The sequence below is a fragment of the Vanderwaltozyma polyspora genome, genomic scaffold, assembly GCF_000150035.1.
Source record: "Vanderwaltozyma polyspora DSM 70294 KpolScaffold530 genomic scaffold, whole genome shotgun sequence".
NCBI classification, from domain to species: Eukaryota; Fungi; Ascomycota; class Saccharomycetes; order Saccharomycetales; family Saccharomycetaceae; genus Vanderwaltozyma; species Vanderwaltozyma polyspora.
Genome location: NW_001834661.1, coordinates 29,471 through 48,297, shown reverse-complemented (window position 1 = coordinate 48,297; position 18,827 = coordinate 29,471). Strand labels below are relative to the sequence as shown.

The window sequence follows — 18,827 nt, the reverse complement described above, 5'->3', positions numbered from 1 at the left end:
TGTAAGATATAATTATTCTTGAATGTTTTCAATCTTATTTTTTCTCTCAATGATTTCCAAATAATTACCTGGAACATATCCAATCTGTCCACTTTTAGTTCTAACTTTCCACCATTCAGAATCATTACCAGAAGGATCCTTTTTACTAATAATGGCCATTAATTCCCCTTTTTTTAACATTACTTCAACATTTGGATTTTCTGGAGTAAAATCAAACATTGCTCTTGCAAAGATTAGCTTAGAGAAATCAATAGAATCTGTCAAATTCTTCTTTTGGTTTATTTCAATTTTGGCAATTAATTTATTCAAAACAAATGGAAAACCAACTGCAGAGATAATGAAGAATAAAAATGGTTTCCAAGCAATCCTTGGTCTTTTACCCTGTTGATTATTCCCAGACTGAAATTTTTCAAATTCATCTACCATTAATCTTGATTTACTATTTAGTAATCTTTTAGATGTTGGAGGTAGACCCAATTTTCCTTTTGTAATTACGTATAATATTTTCTTGAGAAATTTCATTACAGTAAAGATGCCAAGTGCTGATCCTAAAACATCTTTTAAGTACCTAAATTGTTCAGCTATCGAAATCAATGTAAAGAATGAATTGTGAGTAGCCATATAAGTAGATTCTAACATTTGAGCAAAACCAGCTACGGCTCCTATTAAACTTTCAATAAGTTGGAAAGTAGCCTGTGTAGAGCTCCCTACATTGTTATTACCCATATTATTTGGATACATCCCACCATAACCTCCACCATACATGGATCCAAATCCTGACCCATACATGGATCCAAATCCGTTTCCAGCACCCATACTATAAGGGAACCCATAACTATTCCCAGCATATGATCTATTCATACCATCCATTGAAGAATAACTCTGATTATTATCAAACACAGAGTTTATTCCACTATTACCAGATAATGGTTTTGGTATTTCAGGAGGTGATTCATTATTATAACCATTAGCATTATCCACTAAATCTGCGCCAAATATCACTGTTGGATCTCCAGAAGTAGAACTAGCACTGCCTGTAGGTAAAAGAATATCTGCAAAATCATTTGAACCAGAATTTTGACCTCCCCATGATGCTGGCTGATAATTTGAAGCGCTAATTGAAGACATTTAAATAAAATATGCTTTTTCCTTCCACCCTTTGGACTCAAAGAGATGTATAAATTTCCCTCAGAATAACAATAAACAATCACTGAATACTTCTAAAACTACTTCAATCAATAATCTTTGGGACCTAGCCATAAAAGAACTTCTTAAACCCATCATTGTTTCAACTTGTTCCTTTAAATAATCATCTTTCCAATTTTTATTTCAGCTTTTTTTACATGTTTGATCTCTTCTTAGCTATGGCGAATACGAACGTCATAATTAAGGATGATTAAAATCGATGAGGTTGAAGTCAATACAAGGTGACTTAACTCTGATTGACACGATAATTAAGTCTATTAGGAGCTATATATATGCATATATATATATGTAATTGTATATCGAATGGTATTTATATGATGGCATTAATTATTTTGAATGTTTTTGGTTTTGATTGTTTCCTTTCTAAACTGGTTAGGAACGGTAGAAAGGATAATTGTTCATAGAATATGTTTACAACGTTAAAGTTTATTATTATTATTATTATTATTATTATTATTGTTATTGTTATTATTATTACAGTAGTTTATTTTTCAAATTGTAGATTTAGATGAAATCCTACTTTCTTTTTTGATCCGATCGTTGATTCTCTTTTAAGTGATTTATGACGTTCTAATGTATTTTCACTATCTTTGGTGATGAATGTTATATTTGACATGTCGTTTAAGTCATTTATTCTGCTTAAATTCTCTAATAACTCTTCTTCATCTTCTAATTCTTCGTCTTCATCATTCTCATCATCCTCATCTAGTTCGGATGATGATGATCCTGAAGATGCAGAGTCTTGGATTCTTTGTAAGTCAGCGTCAGAAATACGTGATATTCTAGTTCTTACAGAGCTTGTTTCGTCAATATTACCGTATTGATTGTTATTATTGCTGCTGTTATGATGTACACTTATCGAAGAGTGCATATCTACTAGTTTGTTCATCATTGATCTATAACGGTCAATTTTTTTCTCTAATCTATCAACTTTATTTTGCATATTTTTCTTCTTATGATGTCTTACATGGTATCCATCTGAATTTGGAGACATAGCCTTTTCTGTCTTTTCTGTTACCAATAGTGAATGAATTAGTTTTTCATTTTGTAATTTCAATTCTCCTATCTCTAATTCTAGTCTTTTGATTCTCAATTCATTTTTAATTGATTCATCACTTTCTGATTTAGATGGTGCAGGAAATCTTGGTGATTGTTGATGTAATTGAACTGTTTGCTGCTGTTGAAGTTGATTGTACCAGTCAATTTCGAAGTCAGTAGATGCGGATGAAATAAAACTATATCTATTACCTTTGTTATTTAATTGAACAAACCCATTTCTATCAGTTGGCAAACAGTCGACATTAATCTCTTGTGGGATGTCATCGAATTCCATTTGATTAATGTTTCCAGCTGAGCCATGTGAGACAATTCTGTTGTTTTGTTTAGATGCTTGGGTAACTGGTATTTCTTGCTGTATTTTTTGTTCCAGCTTTAAAGGTTCTGGTTCAATGTTATTACTGATATTATCATTTAAAGTAGATCCACTTAATGTACTATCAGTGTTTGATACGTTACGAAACTTTTCTGTCCTTTCATCTTGAAATTTCCTGCTTGACATTTCTGGAATTTCTTTGGTTTGATACCTTTGTTTTTGAACATTTATCTGCTCTAAGGTTTCCTTTATAGTCATTCTCGATTGGAATGGATTTGCCTCGCTATTGCTGGGTGGGGGAATGCTGTTATTATTTTGGTTACTGGATGTCTTCTGTTGATTATTTGATTGTGACATATTTTTTGTATTTTTAGATGAATGCTTCATTAAGGTTGATAGCAATGGTAATGCTGATGCTTGTGGTGCTGCAATATATTCTGGTTTTAACATTTTTGGAGCAATATTGTTCATTAACGGAAATCTGATTGGAGAAGTTGATCTGAAAGTGTCTGAATTTCTCCTCTGACTTGAACGCCCAGTTCTTGTCATTTCGTTCAATTTCGATAATGATGTTCTGTAAACTGATGAATTTCCAACAGGGTCCAATTTCAATTTTGTGGGTGACAATAGTAATTGTTGAATATTGTTTTTACTATCATCCAAATAGAATGACATTGGGGACATCATTGGAGATTGAGGATCTGGTTTAAACGTTGGTGAATACATTTTTGATTAAGCCCCCAAAAGAGAAAATAAAGTACAATTAATAACAGTTGACTCTAAGCTTAGAATAAATTGAGTAGAATTAGCAAATGAAATAAAGCAAAGTGAATGAATAGTAGTTGGTTATCAGCTTGAATGATCAATAAAACAATTGAAAAGAGAATATATTATGTCTTGCCTATCCCTACTAGTATGATATTACCAGCACTTGTCAGTTTTGATCACCTATCAGTATTAATATATAAATCCAATTGGAATGGTTCCAATATATGTGATTTTGGTATTCTTAGGAAAAGAGCTTAAAACTAAACTTTCTAAAATTCCAAGAGTTGAAACTGTTAACTAAATTTTTGCTCAATGAATTTTTAGCAAACAAAGCAAACCAAAGCTAAAAATAAAATGTTAAAAAGCTTTAGAAGTAGTATCAGCTAAAATTCATCCAATGAAGTGCAAAGTGAAAGTTTTGCAAAATCTGAGGAACGATACAACTACTGTTCCAACACCTTTCGAAATATCGAATTAGAGTTCACTAACTCATCTTTGATTTGGATCAATATTTACCAATGTTGTTGACATTTGCTCGAATCGGTATAATACCTCATTGGGCATTCTTACTGATTTATTTACGAATTACTGTATTCGGAACAGTCATGTCCCAAAACGGAAACAACCATATTGGTCTCACTGTGCCATAGTAACAAATCAATAAACCTTGAATAAGAGATATAATGAGATCTTTGGTAATACCACTAATGATGGATACGACAACTTTGGATGATATGTGATTTAAATGCCACCTTTAGTTTCTCCTTTTGCTAATCAACTTCCAAGTTTTTTGTTTCATTCTCCACAATGTTTAGTATACCAACCGAAAGTATATGTATTTAACTCAAACAAAATGAGAGAATTGATCGACGGCACCTTAGAATGGGGATCTCTTCATATTATTTCTTGTAAATATTACCGTTAAACATAGTTTCAAACCTCGTTCTGACCTTTGTTTAATATTATTTAATTCTGCATTCCATAAAATAAACCTATGGCTATATTAACCTTTAGCTGATTAAGCCATTTCTCCACCTCTATCATTTACATCAAGTCAGCAACTAGTTTAACTACAGCTTCACATCAATAATAACAGTATTTAGACGTTACTTACTCTATCACGGTCTCTTGTTAATTTATACTATCCCAAAGAATCGTAAATCATTCTTGTTAAATGACTCCTAATAATAATTCGTTGAGAAAGAACAAGAATAATAACAACAAGGATACTTTGTAAACCATGGAAATGATTGATGTTATATAGCAAGTGTGATTTAGATATTTACAAGGACAGTAATGATTACTAGTTGTTTGTTGTTGCTGCCCTTAAGGGCTTTGTTCATTTTATGGCACTTTCTTTACGTTAACTGACATCGTTAATTAGTTATTGGGAGGCTATAGACAGTTTCATGAAAGATTTGGGTCCAAAACTGTGATTATAGACTAGATTACAAGAGTTGATAAACTGTCAATTAATTGATGGATAACTAGCTCCATGATCAGTGATGTTTTCTGGTTTAGAAAGTTTTTGGTATATTATCACTAATCTCCTACTATGTTGTACGGATTTTTCTGAGACCAGCAGGGTAATGATTCAATCAATTACGGTGAAAATTTAGACAATAATCGACTCAACAACGACGCTTTAACCTCGAACGTTTGCAAATGAACAAACCACTTTCGATTACGGTTCAAGTTTTACTCATTTAACTTACAATTCTATGACGAATTAAGCTCTTTTGAGATGAGTTTAGTACAATTTAAGTTTATCTGGAACTTATTGAAACGGATTATTAAGAGAATTTTACTATTGAAGCTTAAAAGTTTTCAATAAGTGGATTCTTTTGGTATACATTATTTTAAGTGAAACACTACAGATAGTTGTTACGAGGTTATTTCTTATTGAAGTTCTGGTCTCTGTATCTTTACATCTAGAAGGTGCAAAACTTTAATCTTCATATAATAGAAGCTAGTTATATAGGAGGTAAGCTTTTATAAAGTTTTGAATTATATTGCTGCTTTTTTTTCAATTGAAATTTAGATAGACTCATCACAGAAATAACTAATATATCGATATTACCATGATGAACAGCATCTTATTGACAAGTAGGTCTTGTCAACCTGCTTTGAAATTGCAATTAAGTACTTTTAAGCATTCAAAGGTATTGTCATCAACTTTAAGTAGACTACATTCTCAATTAAAATTGGATGAATTACAAACTGATAATACTCCAGATTATGTTAGATTGATATTACGATCATCTGTTTATGATGTTATGGATGAGTCACCAATAAGCTATGGTGTTGGTTTATCTTCAAAATTAAATACCAACGTTCAATTAAAAAGAGAAGATTTGTTGCCTGTTTTCTCTTTCAAGTTGCGTGGTGCTTACAATATGATGGCAAAACTTGACGATTCTCAAAAGAACCAAGGTGTCATTGCCTGTTCTGCTGGTAATCATGCTCAAGGTATTGCTTATGCTGCCAAACATTTAAATATCCCTGCTACTATCGTCATGCCGGTCTCTACACCTTCAATCAAGTATCAAAATGTTTCCAGATTAGGTTCTCAAGTAGTATTATATGGTAATGATTTCGATGAAGCCAAAGCTGAATGTGCTAGGTTAGCTGAAGAACGTGGCTTAACCAATATCCCTCCTTTTGATCATCCCTATGTTATTGCTGGCCAAGGTACCGTCGCAATGGAAATTTTAAGACAGGTTCACAAAGCCAACAAGATTGGTGCTGTTTTCGTTCCAGTTGGCGGTGGTGGTTTAATTGCCGGTGTTGGTGCTTATTTGAAGAGAATTGCTCCACATATCAAAATTATTGGTGTTGAAACTTTTGATGCAAATTGTTTGTACACTTCATTACAAAGCGGTAAAAGAGTACCATTATCATCTGTAGGCACTTTTGCTGATGGTACTGCAGTTCGTTTAATTGGTGAAGAAACCTTCAGAGTTTGCCAAGAAGTCGTCGATGAAGTCGTTTTAGTTAATACCGATGAAATTTGTGCTGCTGTTAAAGATGTATTTGAAGACACCAGAAGTATTGTTGAACCATCTGGTGCTTTGTCCGTAGCAGGTATGAAGAAATATGTATCTACATTACATCCTGAAATTGATCACTCCAAACACACCTATGTTCCAATTTTGTCAGGTGCCAACATGAATTTTGATAGATTAAGATTTGTATCTGAACGTGCTGTTTTAGGTGAAGGTAAGGAAGTCTTTATGTTAGTTACAATCCCAGATGTCCCAGGTTCATTCAAGAAATTACAGAATGTTATCCATCCTAGATCAGTCACTGAATTTTCCTATCGTTACAATGAACATCGTCACGAGTCAACTAGTGAAGTACCAAAGGCATATATTTATACTTCATTTAGTGTAGTTGACCGTGAAAAGGAAATTAAACAAGTTATGCAACAAATCCATGCATTAGGTTTTGAAGCTGTAGATATTTCTGAAAATGAAATGGCTAAATCTCATGGTAGATACTTAGTAGGTGGTGCATCTAAAGTTCCAAACGAAAGAATCATAGCCTTTGAATTCCCAGAGAGACCAGGTGCACTAACTAAGTTTTTAAGTGGTTTAAGTGAATCATGGAATTTAACATTATTCCATTACAGAAACCATGGTGCTGATATTGGTAAGATCTTAGCCGGTATTTCAGTGCCACCAAGAGAAAACTTGACTTTCCAAAAATTTTTGGAAGATCTAGGATACAAATACCATGATGAAACAGATAACATGGTTTACCAAAAATTCTTAAAATTCTAAAAGGGATTCGACTATTAATTTATGATCCGATTCCAAAATTAATATCGTCATTACAACATATATTCTATTTTCGAGTAAAGTTTGATATCGATGATATAAACGTTATTTCTATTTAACCTCTGAGAGGCTGATCTTTGACCATTATGTATATAAGAAACCTGCTGGTAAGCGATATGGATACATAAAGAGAAATATGTACAGTAATATGAAAATTTGTGAATCATGGTGTAATTTTAACATTCAATATTGGCTTTTAAAAAAAAAAAGATAACCGAAATGTCTGTAGTTTAATTTTTCTTTTTTTTCGAATTCACCAGATCTTAGGATCAAATTTACATACTTCTTCCAGCATTGATTAATTTAATATAATCCTAAATTTATAAATACAAAGGTTTTTCGATGGAAGACAATATATTAATGAAATTAATCAATTCTTTTATTTAAAACCTAGAAACTTTTAAAAAATACTTCTTTTTTTACTTCTATTAAAAATATGTGGATTAAATCTACTTGAAATATGTACGATTATATATAGATAAAAGCAGAAAGCAAAAAATTGAGAGGTAGAGAGAAAAGAAAGGATTTTGTATTGACTAAACCAATGATGGCCAGCAATCATTGACCTGTAAATCTATATCAGACCAAGATTATGCAATTACTTCAAAAAAAAAATCTAAAAATCATATTTTAGAATAACATCACAGTGCAATTGCATTCTTGTTAAAACCACACCACCATACTAAAGTTTCTCAATAACTCACAATTTAAGCTTTCGAATAATTAATCAATTGATGTTTCTTGTATTTAAAAAGCTTTGCTGGTAACTTTAGCAATTACGTGTAAAGCAACTACAGAAAAGATGAAACCAACAGCTAAAAATAAAACAACCAAAGGATCAACTCTCAAACCATTGGCTTCTTCAGAATAGATTTTAAAGATGGAACTACCTTCGTTACTTGGAGTAGCCTTAGATTGTTTATCCTTAGCTGATTGAGCTTGTCTTCTTTTCTGTAAAGTACGTTGACCACCTGGAGGAGTTGACATTATAGCAATTGTTGAGATACACACTGTATTTAAACTGATTCAAAAGAAATAGGATCAAAAACAAATACACAATTAGAAAACATATTTTTTAGATACCAATTACAATTAAACAATTAACTTATCTTTTAAACGTTATTATTAAACTGCCACATCAATCAAAATCGTTTCGAATTTTTCACTTTTCTTACGCTGGATCAAAATTTGTCCATATTGTGACTTTTATTATATATGGTGATTTAAGTGATAGATAGATAAATCTAGGTGCTCTAGAGTTAACATTTGAACTTAGTTCATAATTCTGCATGTTGAAAGCGTTATAGTGATTATGTTGATAGAATATATAGCAAATGTTATTCTTTGATGGTAATAAACGGTTCAAAATTGATTAATTTTGCTTATTTGGTTAATATAAAAAGTAGTATTACCCGGATATCCGAAATCTATATTCAAATTTAAGGGAAGCATCTCCCTCAATGAATAAACTTACTTATTAGGCACTATAAAAGTATACAATCATAGATTTAGTTTCAATTAGAGGTTACTATTAGATTAATAAAAGATTTTTTGATCGGTTATTGACGATAAACATTAGAGGTTACGTTTCTGTGTTCCCCGAACTCGATAATTATGATTTTAAGAGATTTTGCACAATTTTTGCTTGCCTTCCCTAATTTAAATGTCAATCAAGATTCTTTTGGACTAGAACCTTATTCGAATGATAAATGTCCAATTGATATCCCATTGACGTGTCGAAATCAGACCACTATTGGCGATACATGTTGCTTTGAATACCCTGGAGGAGTTTTTCTGCAAACTCAATTTTGGAATTATAGACCATCTAAAAAAGATTTAGATAGAGATGGTATTGAAAATGAATTAGGTCCTTTGGAATCATTCACTATCCATGGATTATGGCCTGATAACTGCGATGGTGGATTTGAACAATTCTGTAGATCAGATTTAGCCATTGATGATGTAGATTATTTATTGCGTTCAGATCAATTTAACAACAAAACCAATTTGGATATTTCAGGAGAGGAATTACTATTTGAATTGAATAAGTTGTGGAAGAGTAATAATGGGAATCACGAGTCCCTTTGGATTCATGAGTTTAACAAACACGGTACTTGTATCAAAACTATTAGACCTGACTGTTATTCTCGTTGGGGTCAATTAGATTCAAGTAATGATGAGGACAAGAAACAGGCAGTCTATGATTATTTTAGAATTGCTTACAAGTTATTCAAGAAACTGGACACTTTTGAATTCTTAAAAGAAAGCGGAATTGTTCCAAGTGTTAATAAAACATATACGAGAGAAGAAATACAAAAGGCTTTGCAGAAGAAATTTAATGGGAACAATGTTTACATTGGCTGTGACAATAGAAATGCCTTGAATGAGATTTGGTATTTCAACTTATTAAAGGGATCATTATTATCGGAAGAATTCATTCCTATACCATCATTCAAAAGTTTCGGTAGATGCAAAGCGGATGGAATTAAATTTTATCCCAAGGGTCATATTCCAACGACAGGTGGGGGAGGAGGAGGTGGAAATAATGATGGTCCCTCTATGAGAGGTATTATAAGATTAAGTGGTTATGAGGGTCATTTGATAAGGAATGGACATTGGACAATCAAAGGTACAGAGGCTAATTTTCAATTGATGAAAGCACCTTTTGGTAGTTATTATTTAAAATCTCGTAATGGTTACTGCACTGTCGCCGATTCTAATTTATTAGTTTGCAATAAAAACAGAAATACTGCTGGTCAGTTTGAATATGATGATAAAACTGGTTACTTGAGTTACTCAGAAAATTTGAATTGGTCCTCAAATGAATATCCTCGTGGTAACAAACAAAGTTTAGTTTATCATGGTGCAAGTGACAACAAATACCAATTTAAATTGAAATTTATTAAAATTTAGGTAATTTTACATTTTTTCTTTAGGTAATCTATATTTTATTAATTGCGAATTTTTTATGTACTATTTAGGGTTTGATAACTGTATTAGTCTAGTGGTGCTATCTTCCATTGTGGAATAACTCTGGTATGAATATGAATTATTGATATTATTCATATTTGAACTATTAGAATACGAACTATGGCTTGAACTAGATGGTGCAGTTAAGGAATGTGTTCGCCAGGCCGATCTTTTTGGGATATTTTCAATTTCTGTCGTCGAATAATTTGAACGATTAGTATCAAATATATCATTACCAGGATATTCACCATATGGTTGTTTACTTCCTCTCATATTTAACTCTACTTGTCTAATATGTGCCTCCAATCTGTGAATTTTGGATTGTAATTCATAGCTCATAGATCGTTGAACCTGAAGATCTTGGCTGAGATCCCTGATCATTGCACGCTGTTCTTGTATAATGTTCTTCATTGACCTTACTTCATTTACCAAAATCAAGGTATCTGTTATGGTTTCTTTCCCCAAAGGAGCTGGAGTATTTTCAACAGTATTTGTTGTAACTCTACTACTTCTCAACTCTCTTCGTAGCTTCTCGTCAATATCTGATGGTCTAGTAGGTTTGGGCGGTTTTTGTTTTGGAATAGAGGGAACTTTAAATTCTTCTGTATTTGCAGGCGATTGTTTCATCATAACTAACTTCTGTAGATTTTTCTTAGATTCTAAATATTGCTTTCTAATATTTTGTAGAGTATCATCCACTTCTTGTCTATCAAAAAACTCTTTTGTTAAAGATATTTCATCCATTTTGATCAACTTTCAAATTTTAAATAATGTCCTATGATCTTATATACAAATAAACAAAATAATCAATTGCGTCTATACCAAATGACAATACATGAAATATAGATGTTAACACTCTTCAATCAATAGCTATCCCAATGATGAATGTTATTGATATAATAGTTACTTGTAGTTATAAATATCTATATGTGTACAAAAGTCGCGTTAACATTCAAATCTTTAAAATTTCGCGTATCAAACTTAAGGATGATGATGATAGTAATAATGATAAATATGAATTAGATTACTATCAAGATTATTAATATATAAGTATCTATTAGTTTATTTATGAGTATGCTTTGTGGAATTGGTTTGTTTAAGATGATGGTGTAGGTGTGATAGATAAGAAAATTTGTAGACTTTCCATTAATTTTCTGTCAATAGTATTCAAAAATTCTTGATAACGTGTAGTGCCTAGATGAGATTCTAAAAATTGTAAAGTTTGCGAAATGAATTCTTTTAAACTAATACCATGGACAGCGTCGTTATTTTTTTGTAATTCGTGTTGTCTAAACTGTTCTGGAGTCAATTGATAAAATTCTAAAGATTGATCAGTAATAATATCATTTAAATGATACTTTTCACAGTCACCACCATTAGTTTCATTAATTTCTTCCAACATGTCAACCCACAAGGCCACGATTGTTGAGAATTCTTTTAGGATTGAGACTGAACCTGTGCGGAGAAGACTGGATAAACCGAGAATATGGACTTTTTTAATCTTTGGATCAAACAAATCTCTAAAACAGAGAACCCAACTATTAATTAACTTGGTTAGCATTTGATCAAATGGTAGGTCGCTAGAGATAAGTTTGCGTTCCTCCATTGGTAACATCATATTTTGCTGCATTGGTGGTAACTGGGAATGATATAACGTCATAAATTCCATTAAACCATTTGGATTGATATATGCAATTCTAGCAATAATTTGTAATAATTGACCACATTGATAGTTGGATAATGATTCTTCTAAAAAGATAGAATTGAAAATTGTACTTAAGATTGATGTATCATAGAATTTTTGAAGCAATATAGTTTCATAGCTAGATTCACTGTTCAGAATCAAAATTTCCCAGATTTCAAGCATCAAATAAAATGAATCATCTCTTAATTTCAACAATATCTTAGTAAGATGAGAAAAAATTTCCATAAGAGGTTCTGAATTAAAAAAATCCTGTGCATTTATTATTAAAGCATAACTCTTAACAATTTCTAATAATGTAGGTAGAATTTCAGTGTGAGTATCTACACCATATGCTAAAAGTGGTAATGCTTCAATAAATCTTGGGTCTAGCTTTTGGTCCTTTTCAGAATAATTTTGTAATAAATAACTCCAAAGCTCGAAACCATCTTCATTTAATAATTGGTAATTGGCTGATGATGGATCGCAAGATGTTCCAAAAATTGGAATAGTGATATCCCAAGTCAAATACGATTGTGCACCCAATGATGAGACCAAATGTTTTAATAATCTTAATAACCCATTAGACAAGATACCTTCGGATAAATTGTTTGTTGAAACTTCCCATAATTCTGGAACAACATGTAATATCTCAATTAATAATTCTCTACTAACTAATGGTTTAGTTTGGATGATAATATCACTCATTGTATTCAAAACATATAATCTAGTTTCTGTTAATGATACTGAAGGAAGTATCTTTCTTAGTAGATATGATACTATATCTTTCAAATATGGTTGGAAAGTTTTCTTGTTGAAATTCCAGTCACCAACCATAGTTCTTATTGATTGAACTACAGTCAACAATACAACTTTGTCAGACTCTTTAGCAAGAATAGAACCAAAGAGTTCGTAACATAGCTTCTTACTATCTTCTGAACATTTTACTATCGACCACTCATTTATAATCAATGCTACCCTTCTCCTAATAATCTTTAATTGATCTGAAGGTGTTGACTCATTGGTTGCTTCAGGCAAGAATACTTGAACTAATAGTCTATCAAAATCAACCATTTCACTAATTGAAGCAGCACCAAGTTGGAAACTAGAATAAATAGCATCCTTCATTAAAAAATCATCAAGTGAATTTGGTAATTGTGCAGCTTCATTTTCAATCTTATTTAGAAGATATGGAGCCAAAATTGTAGAGAATGTATTTATTAAATCTTGAAAGAAGTTTTCAGCACATGGTCTAATTTGATATTCGTAACTGGTAATCATTTGTTCATTAATCCATTCTTCTGGGTCCATGAACCAACTTTCTAACTCTGAGGGTCTCAACTTTAAGTACCACTTCATTAGAGTATCAACTAAATTTTTGATTAATTGTTCGTTCAAAAATTCTATGTTTAACTTGTTGATAGCAGCTTCTATGTTTGCTTTGTCACCACGTTCCTTTAAAGTAATTGCTCCTTTTTTATAGATGAAATTGATTACTCTTTTCAATATCAATATGCCCCTGATGACAGTTTGTTCCCAAAAATCACCTGTAACTTCTGAATTTTCATTATACACATCACTAGCCCTTTCAAATAAAATCTTCGTATATGTGATCAAAATTTGACTAGAACATGGAAGTAAAATAAAATTTGCAGGTAATCCAGTAATTAAATTATGATATAATTTTCCATAACATCTTATAAATTTTTCGTAAAGATCGAATTTTCTGAAATTATCATAATTGTGCATTAATAACTCGAAATGATTAATAGTTAATCCCATAAATTCGCATACTGATTCATCCTTTGGTGGTTTTTCATATCCTTCTACCACAATTCTTCTTAGAACTTTTAAAGATATGTATGAAACTTGCAATTTTGTCATGATGGTATCATCGACACTTGAAGTGGAGGTCCACTTGTTAAAATTTTGTAAATAAACCCTAACTATTGAATTAAAGATCAATGGAACTTTTGACTGCATAGCTGGTCTGCATCTTCCAATTCGGGCTGCACCTAAAATTTTCATAATTTGATTAATATGTAATAAAATATTGTATATCTTTACATCATTTCTTAATACAGTTTCATTTGATAGCAGTGATTCCAATTGTTCAAATAAATTTGGCCAATCAACAGGAAAATCAAGTCTAGCAATTTTAGCAGCAGCCTGTGAATTTTGTATAGCTAGCTGATTATTTTGTTCGTCTATCAACTCAAATAAACGTGCTCTAATGGAAGCTTTTTCATCCTTCTTAATAGCATTAGTTCTAGAGGATCTCCAAAATTTTTCTATACCATTTTTAAATTGAATTACTGCCATCCATCTAATTTGTAATGAATTTGATAGATCCAGATATATGGTTTGCAATAGATAATGGTAGCCAGGCTGAATTTCCCATTCTTTTAACTGTTGTTCTGCCAATTTTTGAACATCAGAGCCAATATTTTTAGGATCACTTACTTGTTCCAATACTTGTTTTAAATTCAATTCACTTAGACTGGACATTGATAAATTGATATAATCGAACTTGTTCCTATTTCATAGACCTAAACGTATAGAAAAAATCGTGATAATGACAAAAAAAACAATTATCTGTCGTAACCAATTAAAATGAATCCCAAATAGCAAACTCCTCTAACTAAGAATAAATTCAGATAAATTTTTCAAAAAATACAGACTTAAAGAACGATTTGTCTGGTACTATAGAGTTTCAATATTCAGGTTATCCTTAAGTAATCGATACGCTGATGGGTTTCAGTACTACTGATACTAACGGATTCTTAATTTTCTAAAAATATGAGAATCTATCAATAGTCTAGAATTAAAATTGATATAATACAGAGGGTCTAGAGGTCTGTAATATCGTTCAATCGACATCAATTCAAAAGCTCTTGAATTCGATGATGCTTTCTTTTATATATCAGTTAAGATGGGATATAGTAAATTTAAAGGTTCGTTCACAATTACAAACATACCTTAAGTATAAGGAGGGTAACTGATGACAATATATTACTTATAAAGAAAGACCTTAATTTATTTAATACCGGAATCACTCCCAATGAACAGTATCATCATATTCTGGTACATATCCTATTTAATTTGTTAGAAGTTAGATAAAATACCTTATATAATTGTTATTTAACACCATTTCCTTGTTAGAAATTAGAAGGAATAAGTTAATTTGAAAGACTGTAAGAAATAAATGTCACAGCGGTATAGCTAAAGAATTGGAATTCAATTGTTGCATAAGTTGTGATAATATGGATATCATATTTTGTGATTCTATTAGCAGAATATATTATTTTGACATTTTGTATGACTTTGGTGTCAAAAAATATTTTTCTGCTACATATTTTGCAAGATTCTATTTACATTCTTTGCACATGACAAAGTTGCTACTGATAAATAATAACTACAAAGATTTGAATCAAAAGACACAATTCAATAGATAGGTTGTGTGATTCAACTGGTATCTTTTTTCCTAAATTCAATCTCAGCCATGGATGTTCATTTGTAGCACAACCAGTTTCTCAAGCCTTTGTACATATATTGGCTACTTTTTTTTGTTTATCACATATATTTATGATATAAGTTTAATGAAAAGGACATGTAGGTTTGCAACGATCAACTAAATACATATGTAAATTGTTTCAATGTAGTTGGATAATGTAAAGTTACTGATTTACGTATGTTATTGGCTAATCTGTGTCTAGAACACTACACGCTGACTAGGTTATCCATGCAAACCCTATATGGATAATGTCCGAATTGGGAAATATCATCACTAGGGTTTGTACCAATCGTCAATAATGAAGAAAGTTCCAATATGTAATTACAAGCCCTAATGCTTTAGTGAATTGAGGTCATTGAAATTTAAAAGTCGATTCAACTATAATATAAGAATAACGTTGGATCAACAACATGAAGTTTTAAGGCATTATAAGGATATTAATAGGTAGTTTGAGAGTGTCGACTGAATTCGTTAGTAGTTTTGTGCAGTTCTCATTTATTTCCATTTAATTTGGTTGGTTTCTTCTGGTGATTTCAAAAATTGTATCATATCCTTTGCCTACTCTTCTTTGTCTCCTTTGAATCACCTTCATTAGAAGTTAAAAGTTACTTATTCAATAAGAATATTAGGTCAAGAGGGGCACATTTATGTGATTTAGAAAGTGTCGTATGTATATTTTTAATTGAAGAAATTAATAGAAGAGGACATTAAAAATAGGATTGAGTATATTGAAAGTTTTGGATTTGGTTTTTTAACATTTTCCTAATTGCCGTAATTCTAACTAGATTAATTAAACGATTCCATCCAATTGATATACAATCCTGCGGTGGGAAATGACATTTAGGGTTAATGTTCCTTTTACAAAGGGAACTGATGATCTTTCCGGTTTTCCAGTTGAAATCCAGACAGCATTGTCTTCGTTGAGTCTGCTAGATAATATATCAAATCAATTATTGGTAATGTTATTATCAGATACGTTCACTCCAGATATGTATTCCATACTTTCAGAGCCAAACACATTTTTAGATACACCATCGATAAAGACATTTCATAAATTGTTAAAATTATTCAAGTATCTGTTAGAGTTTTATAATGTTGATTTTTTACTAAACGTATGTGATTTAGTTCCAGGTATGTGGTATCCTGATTCACCTGTGCTGAATATAATGAAAAAATATGAATCCTATATTATCTCTACTGTTAGAAAAACGAATTTAACAGTTTACCTTTTATCTTATATTGGTTGCATTCATGCACCTCTAAATCAGCTACAAGAAAAGTTTTTTGATATTTTTCTACCAAATACAATGTTTTCGAATTCTTTGTTAAATACAAATGAACAATTGCTGAGATCTCAATGGTTACTTTACTTAGATATGAAGACTCAGGTTTATATAAATAGTCTGAAAACTTTGAAAAGATCTGATACTTACAAGGAAAATAATGATTTGATAGAAAACAATGATAGACATAATTTATTAAACTCAATTTTTTCCAAAGCTTTTGCTAATGAATTGGTTTTAAGAAGAACACGTACTACAGCAGACCAAACTTTGATAACACGCTATGAAACAGAATTTGCCCAAAGGCATAATACAAGAAAAGAAGATTTATACACATATACAAGTTTACTGAAATTAAAACAAGATCACAGCGAAGAATCATTTATAAGAAGTGTATTTGATTACGCAAGCAAAAACATGTCATTAATAATATGGGGTACTAAACATCGTAATAGTAAATCACCTTTGTATACGGCAGAATCCAGAGATTTTGAACCACAGATTTTATTTGCAACTGACGCTAAACTATTGTTTGATGTTTTACTCGCTGTTAATAATTCGCATCCACGATACGTTACTCCCGATTTAGATAACCATGTCTATGACTCTGATTTAGTTATTGATACTTTTCATCAAAATACCAGGAGACATCGCCCAAATAATAATGTGCTTGAACATTCATTATCTGTAGGCACTTCAAAAGATATTGCAGACGCTGCATTAAATGTAAATAACAGTTCGACCACAAGGAAAAATAGAACAAAACGGACTTGGTCTAAAATGGAAGAAGATGCATTGATAGAAGGTTTGAAATCATTTGGTCCCTCATGGTCAAAAATTTTGAATTTATATGGTGCTGGTGGGAAATATACTGAAATTTTGAAAAATAGAACTCAGGTCCAATTAAAGGATAAAGCTAGAAACTGGAAACTACAATGTTTAAAAAATGGTACTCCACTACCAAGTTATCTACTAAGGGTTACTGGCAGTATTGAAAGAGCTACAAAATCACACCGCAAGAATCATATAAATGTACATAGCACATCAGCGCGTTCTAACAACAATAACATCAACAATCATAGTATTTCTCAGCAAAACACAAATGTAACAAGATCTTTGGGGTCTCAAACCACTACCGAGTTATTTGGAGCCAGTACTAATAATTCAAATGAGATCGGTGGATTTGATCCAAACTTAACTTCAGGCATATAAGTCATTTCAATTTTATATTTGGAATGACTCTTTATTTATAGATATTTAAACTTCAGTTGAGTTCATATGTAATGTACTTTAGTATCTATGTATGATTGTAATATTAAAAAAAATGAATTGAACGATAAAATTGATGTTAATGCATATAATTAATTTTAAATAAATACTATATTTTAATTGTTTAATTTAGACATAAAGTCGGTTATTTCTTCCAACAAATCGTTTGGAAATTGGCTTACATCCATTTTAAATGTTTCATTTATTGGGTTGTTGTTTAGTTCGCTCTTTATAGCAGGGTGTTGTAAAACCTTATCCACAATTTCTGAGACAACATCTTCGTCCATTGTAGGGAGTTTTTTTAACCATTTACTCACAGCAACAACATTATATTCTTCAGTTGTTTCTTGAGATATTGCGTGCGATATATCAAAATGCATTTTTAATTTATCCTGAAGCTCAGGTATATGGACTGGTACTTTGATATTAAAATCAATGGCATATTCAGCATATGAAAAGATCAATTTGTGGTTTAAAGAAAATTGACCACCATTGAATATAAATTGACAAGCTATTTTACAATCAAATTGACCCCAACCTTCTTCCTCTAACCGAAATGGAGGATTTTTAAAACTTCTAATAGGATTTGTAAAACTTGAATGCAAGTAGTAAGCACAAGACTGTATTATATCCGCTGTAACTTCCTTACCATTCTTATCCAACATGCATACCTCAAATGACCACCTTCGAAGTGGGAAACCTTCAATACACTCATCTGCTATCTTATCTTGTCTAGTTTTAACTCTTATTGTTACATTTATAAATGGCTAGATGATATAATGATTAATGTTAGTAATTTTGATGCAGGAACTAGAGATGTATATTTTCAAAACAAAAAACTAATAAAACGTATTTCGAATTATTTCAATTTGACAAGTAATACATACAATATCTGCCATGTCTATCTTTCTACTCAATTGGACAT

The 18,827-nt window shown here is 31.2% G+C and overlaps 9 protein-coding genes across 9 annotated transcripts; 3 read left to right on the top strand and 6 right to left on the bottom strand.

Annotated features, from left to right (window-relative positions):
* Nucleotides 1–12: 12 nt before the first annotated feature.
* On the bottom strand, nucleotides 13–1,128 carry PEX13 (peroxin PEX13; the record flags this gene model as incomplete). The annotated part of the gene is made up of 1 exon (XM_001644856.1): nucleotides 13–1,128. One exon carries the CDS (start codon nucleotides 1,126–1,128, stop codon nucleotides 13–15), a length of 1,116 nt encoding a protein of 371 aa, XP_001644906.1.
* Nucleotides 1,129–1,690: 562 nt separating this feature from the next.
* MMR1 (Mmr1p) lies at nucleotides 1,691–3,304 on the bottom strand (the record flags this gene model as incomplete). The annotated part of the gene is made up of 1 exon (XM_001644855.1): nucleotides 1,691–3,304. The coding sequence occupies one exon, from the start codon at nucleotides 3,302–3,304 to the stop codon at nucleotides 1,691–1,693; it is 1,614 nt and encodes a 537-aa protein (XP_001644905.1).
* A 2,123-nt stretch (nucleotides 3,305–5,427) lies between these two features.
* Nucleotides 5,428–7,128, top strand: ILV1 (threonine ammonia-lyase ILV1; the record flags this gene model as incomplete). The annotated part of the gene is made up of 1 exon (XM_001644854.1): nucleotides 5,428–7,128. The coding sequence occupies one exon, from the start codon at nucleotides 5,428–5,430 to the stop codon at nucleotides 7,126–7,128; it is 1,701 nt and encodes a 566-aa protein (XP_001644904.1).
* Nucleotides 7,129–7,932: 804 nt separating this feature from the next.
* Kpol_530p15 (SEC61-beta family protein) lies at nucleotides 7,933–8,172 on the bottom strand (the record flags this gene model as incomplete). Its single annotated transcript, XM_001644853.1, has 1 exon — nucleotides 7,933–8,172. The coding sequence occupies one exon, from the start codon at nucleotides 8,170–8,172 to the stop codon at nucleotides 7,933–7,935; it is 240 nt and encodes a 79-aa protein (XP_001644903.1).
* A 627-nt stretch (nucleotides 8,173–8,799) lies between these two features.
* Nucleotides 8,800–10,098, top strand: RNY1 (ribonuclease T2; the record flags this gene model as incomplete). The annotated part of the gene is made up of 1 exon (XM_001644852.1): nucleotides 8,800–10,098. One exon carries the CDS (start codon nucleotides 8,800–8,802, stop codon nucleotides 10,096–10,098), a length of 1,299 nt encoding a protein of 432 aa, XP_001644902.1.
* A 60-nt stretch (nucleotides 10,099–10,158) lies between these two features.
* On the bottom strand, nucleotides 10,159–10,899 carry SPC29 (Spc29p; the record flags this gene model as incomplete). The annotated part of the gene is made up of 1 exon (XM_001644851.1): nucleotides 10,159–10,899. One exon carries the CDS (start codon nucleotides 10,897–10,899, stop codon nucleotides 10,159–10,161), a length of 741 nt encoding a protein of 246 aa, XP_001644901.1.
* Nucleotides 10,900–11,251: 352 nt separating this feature from the next.
* On the bottom strand, nucleotides 11,252–14,344 carry KAP120 (karyopherin KAP120; the record flags this gene model as incomplete). The annotated part of the gene is made up of 1 exon (XM_001644850.1): nucleotides 11,252–14,344. One exon carries the CDS (start codon nucleotides 14,342–14,344, stop codon nucleotides 11,252–11,254), a length of 3,093 nt encoding a protein of 1,030 aa, XP_001644900.1.
* A 1,839-nt stretch (nucleotides 14,345–16,183) lies between these two features.
* Nucleotides 16,184–17,845, top strand: Kpol_530p11 (telomere repeat binding factor family protein; the record flags this gene model as incomplete). The annotated part of the gene is made up of 1 exon (XM_001644849.1): nucleotides 16,184–17,845. One exon carries the CDS (start codon nucleotides 16,184–16,186, stop codon nucleotides 17,843–17,845), a length of 1,662 nt encoding a protein of 553 aa, XP_001644899.1.
* A 173-nt stretch (nucleotides 17,846–18,018) lies between these two features.
* Nucleotides 18,019–18,801, bottom strand: SAS5 (Sas5p; the record flags this gene model as incomplete). The annotated part of the gene is made up of 2 exons (XM_001644848.1): nucleotides 18,019–18,669; nucleotides 18,790–18,801. The coding sequence occupies 2 exons, from the start codon at nucleotides 18,799–18,801 to the stop codon at nucleotides 18,019–18,021; spliced, it is 663 nt and encodes a 220-aa protein (XP_001644898.1).
* Between the last annotated feature and the right edge of the window lie 26 nt (nucleotides 18,802–18,827).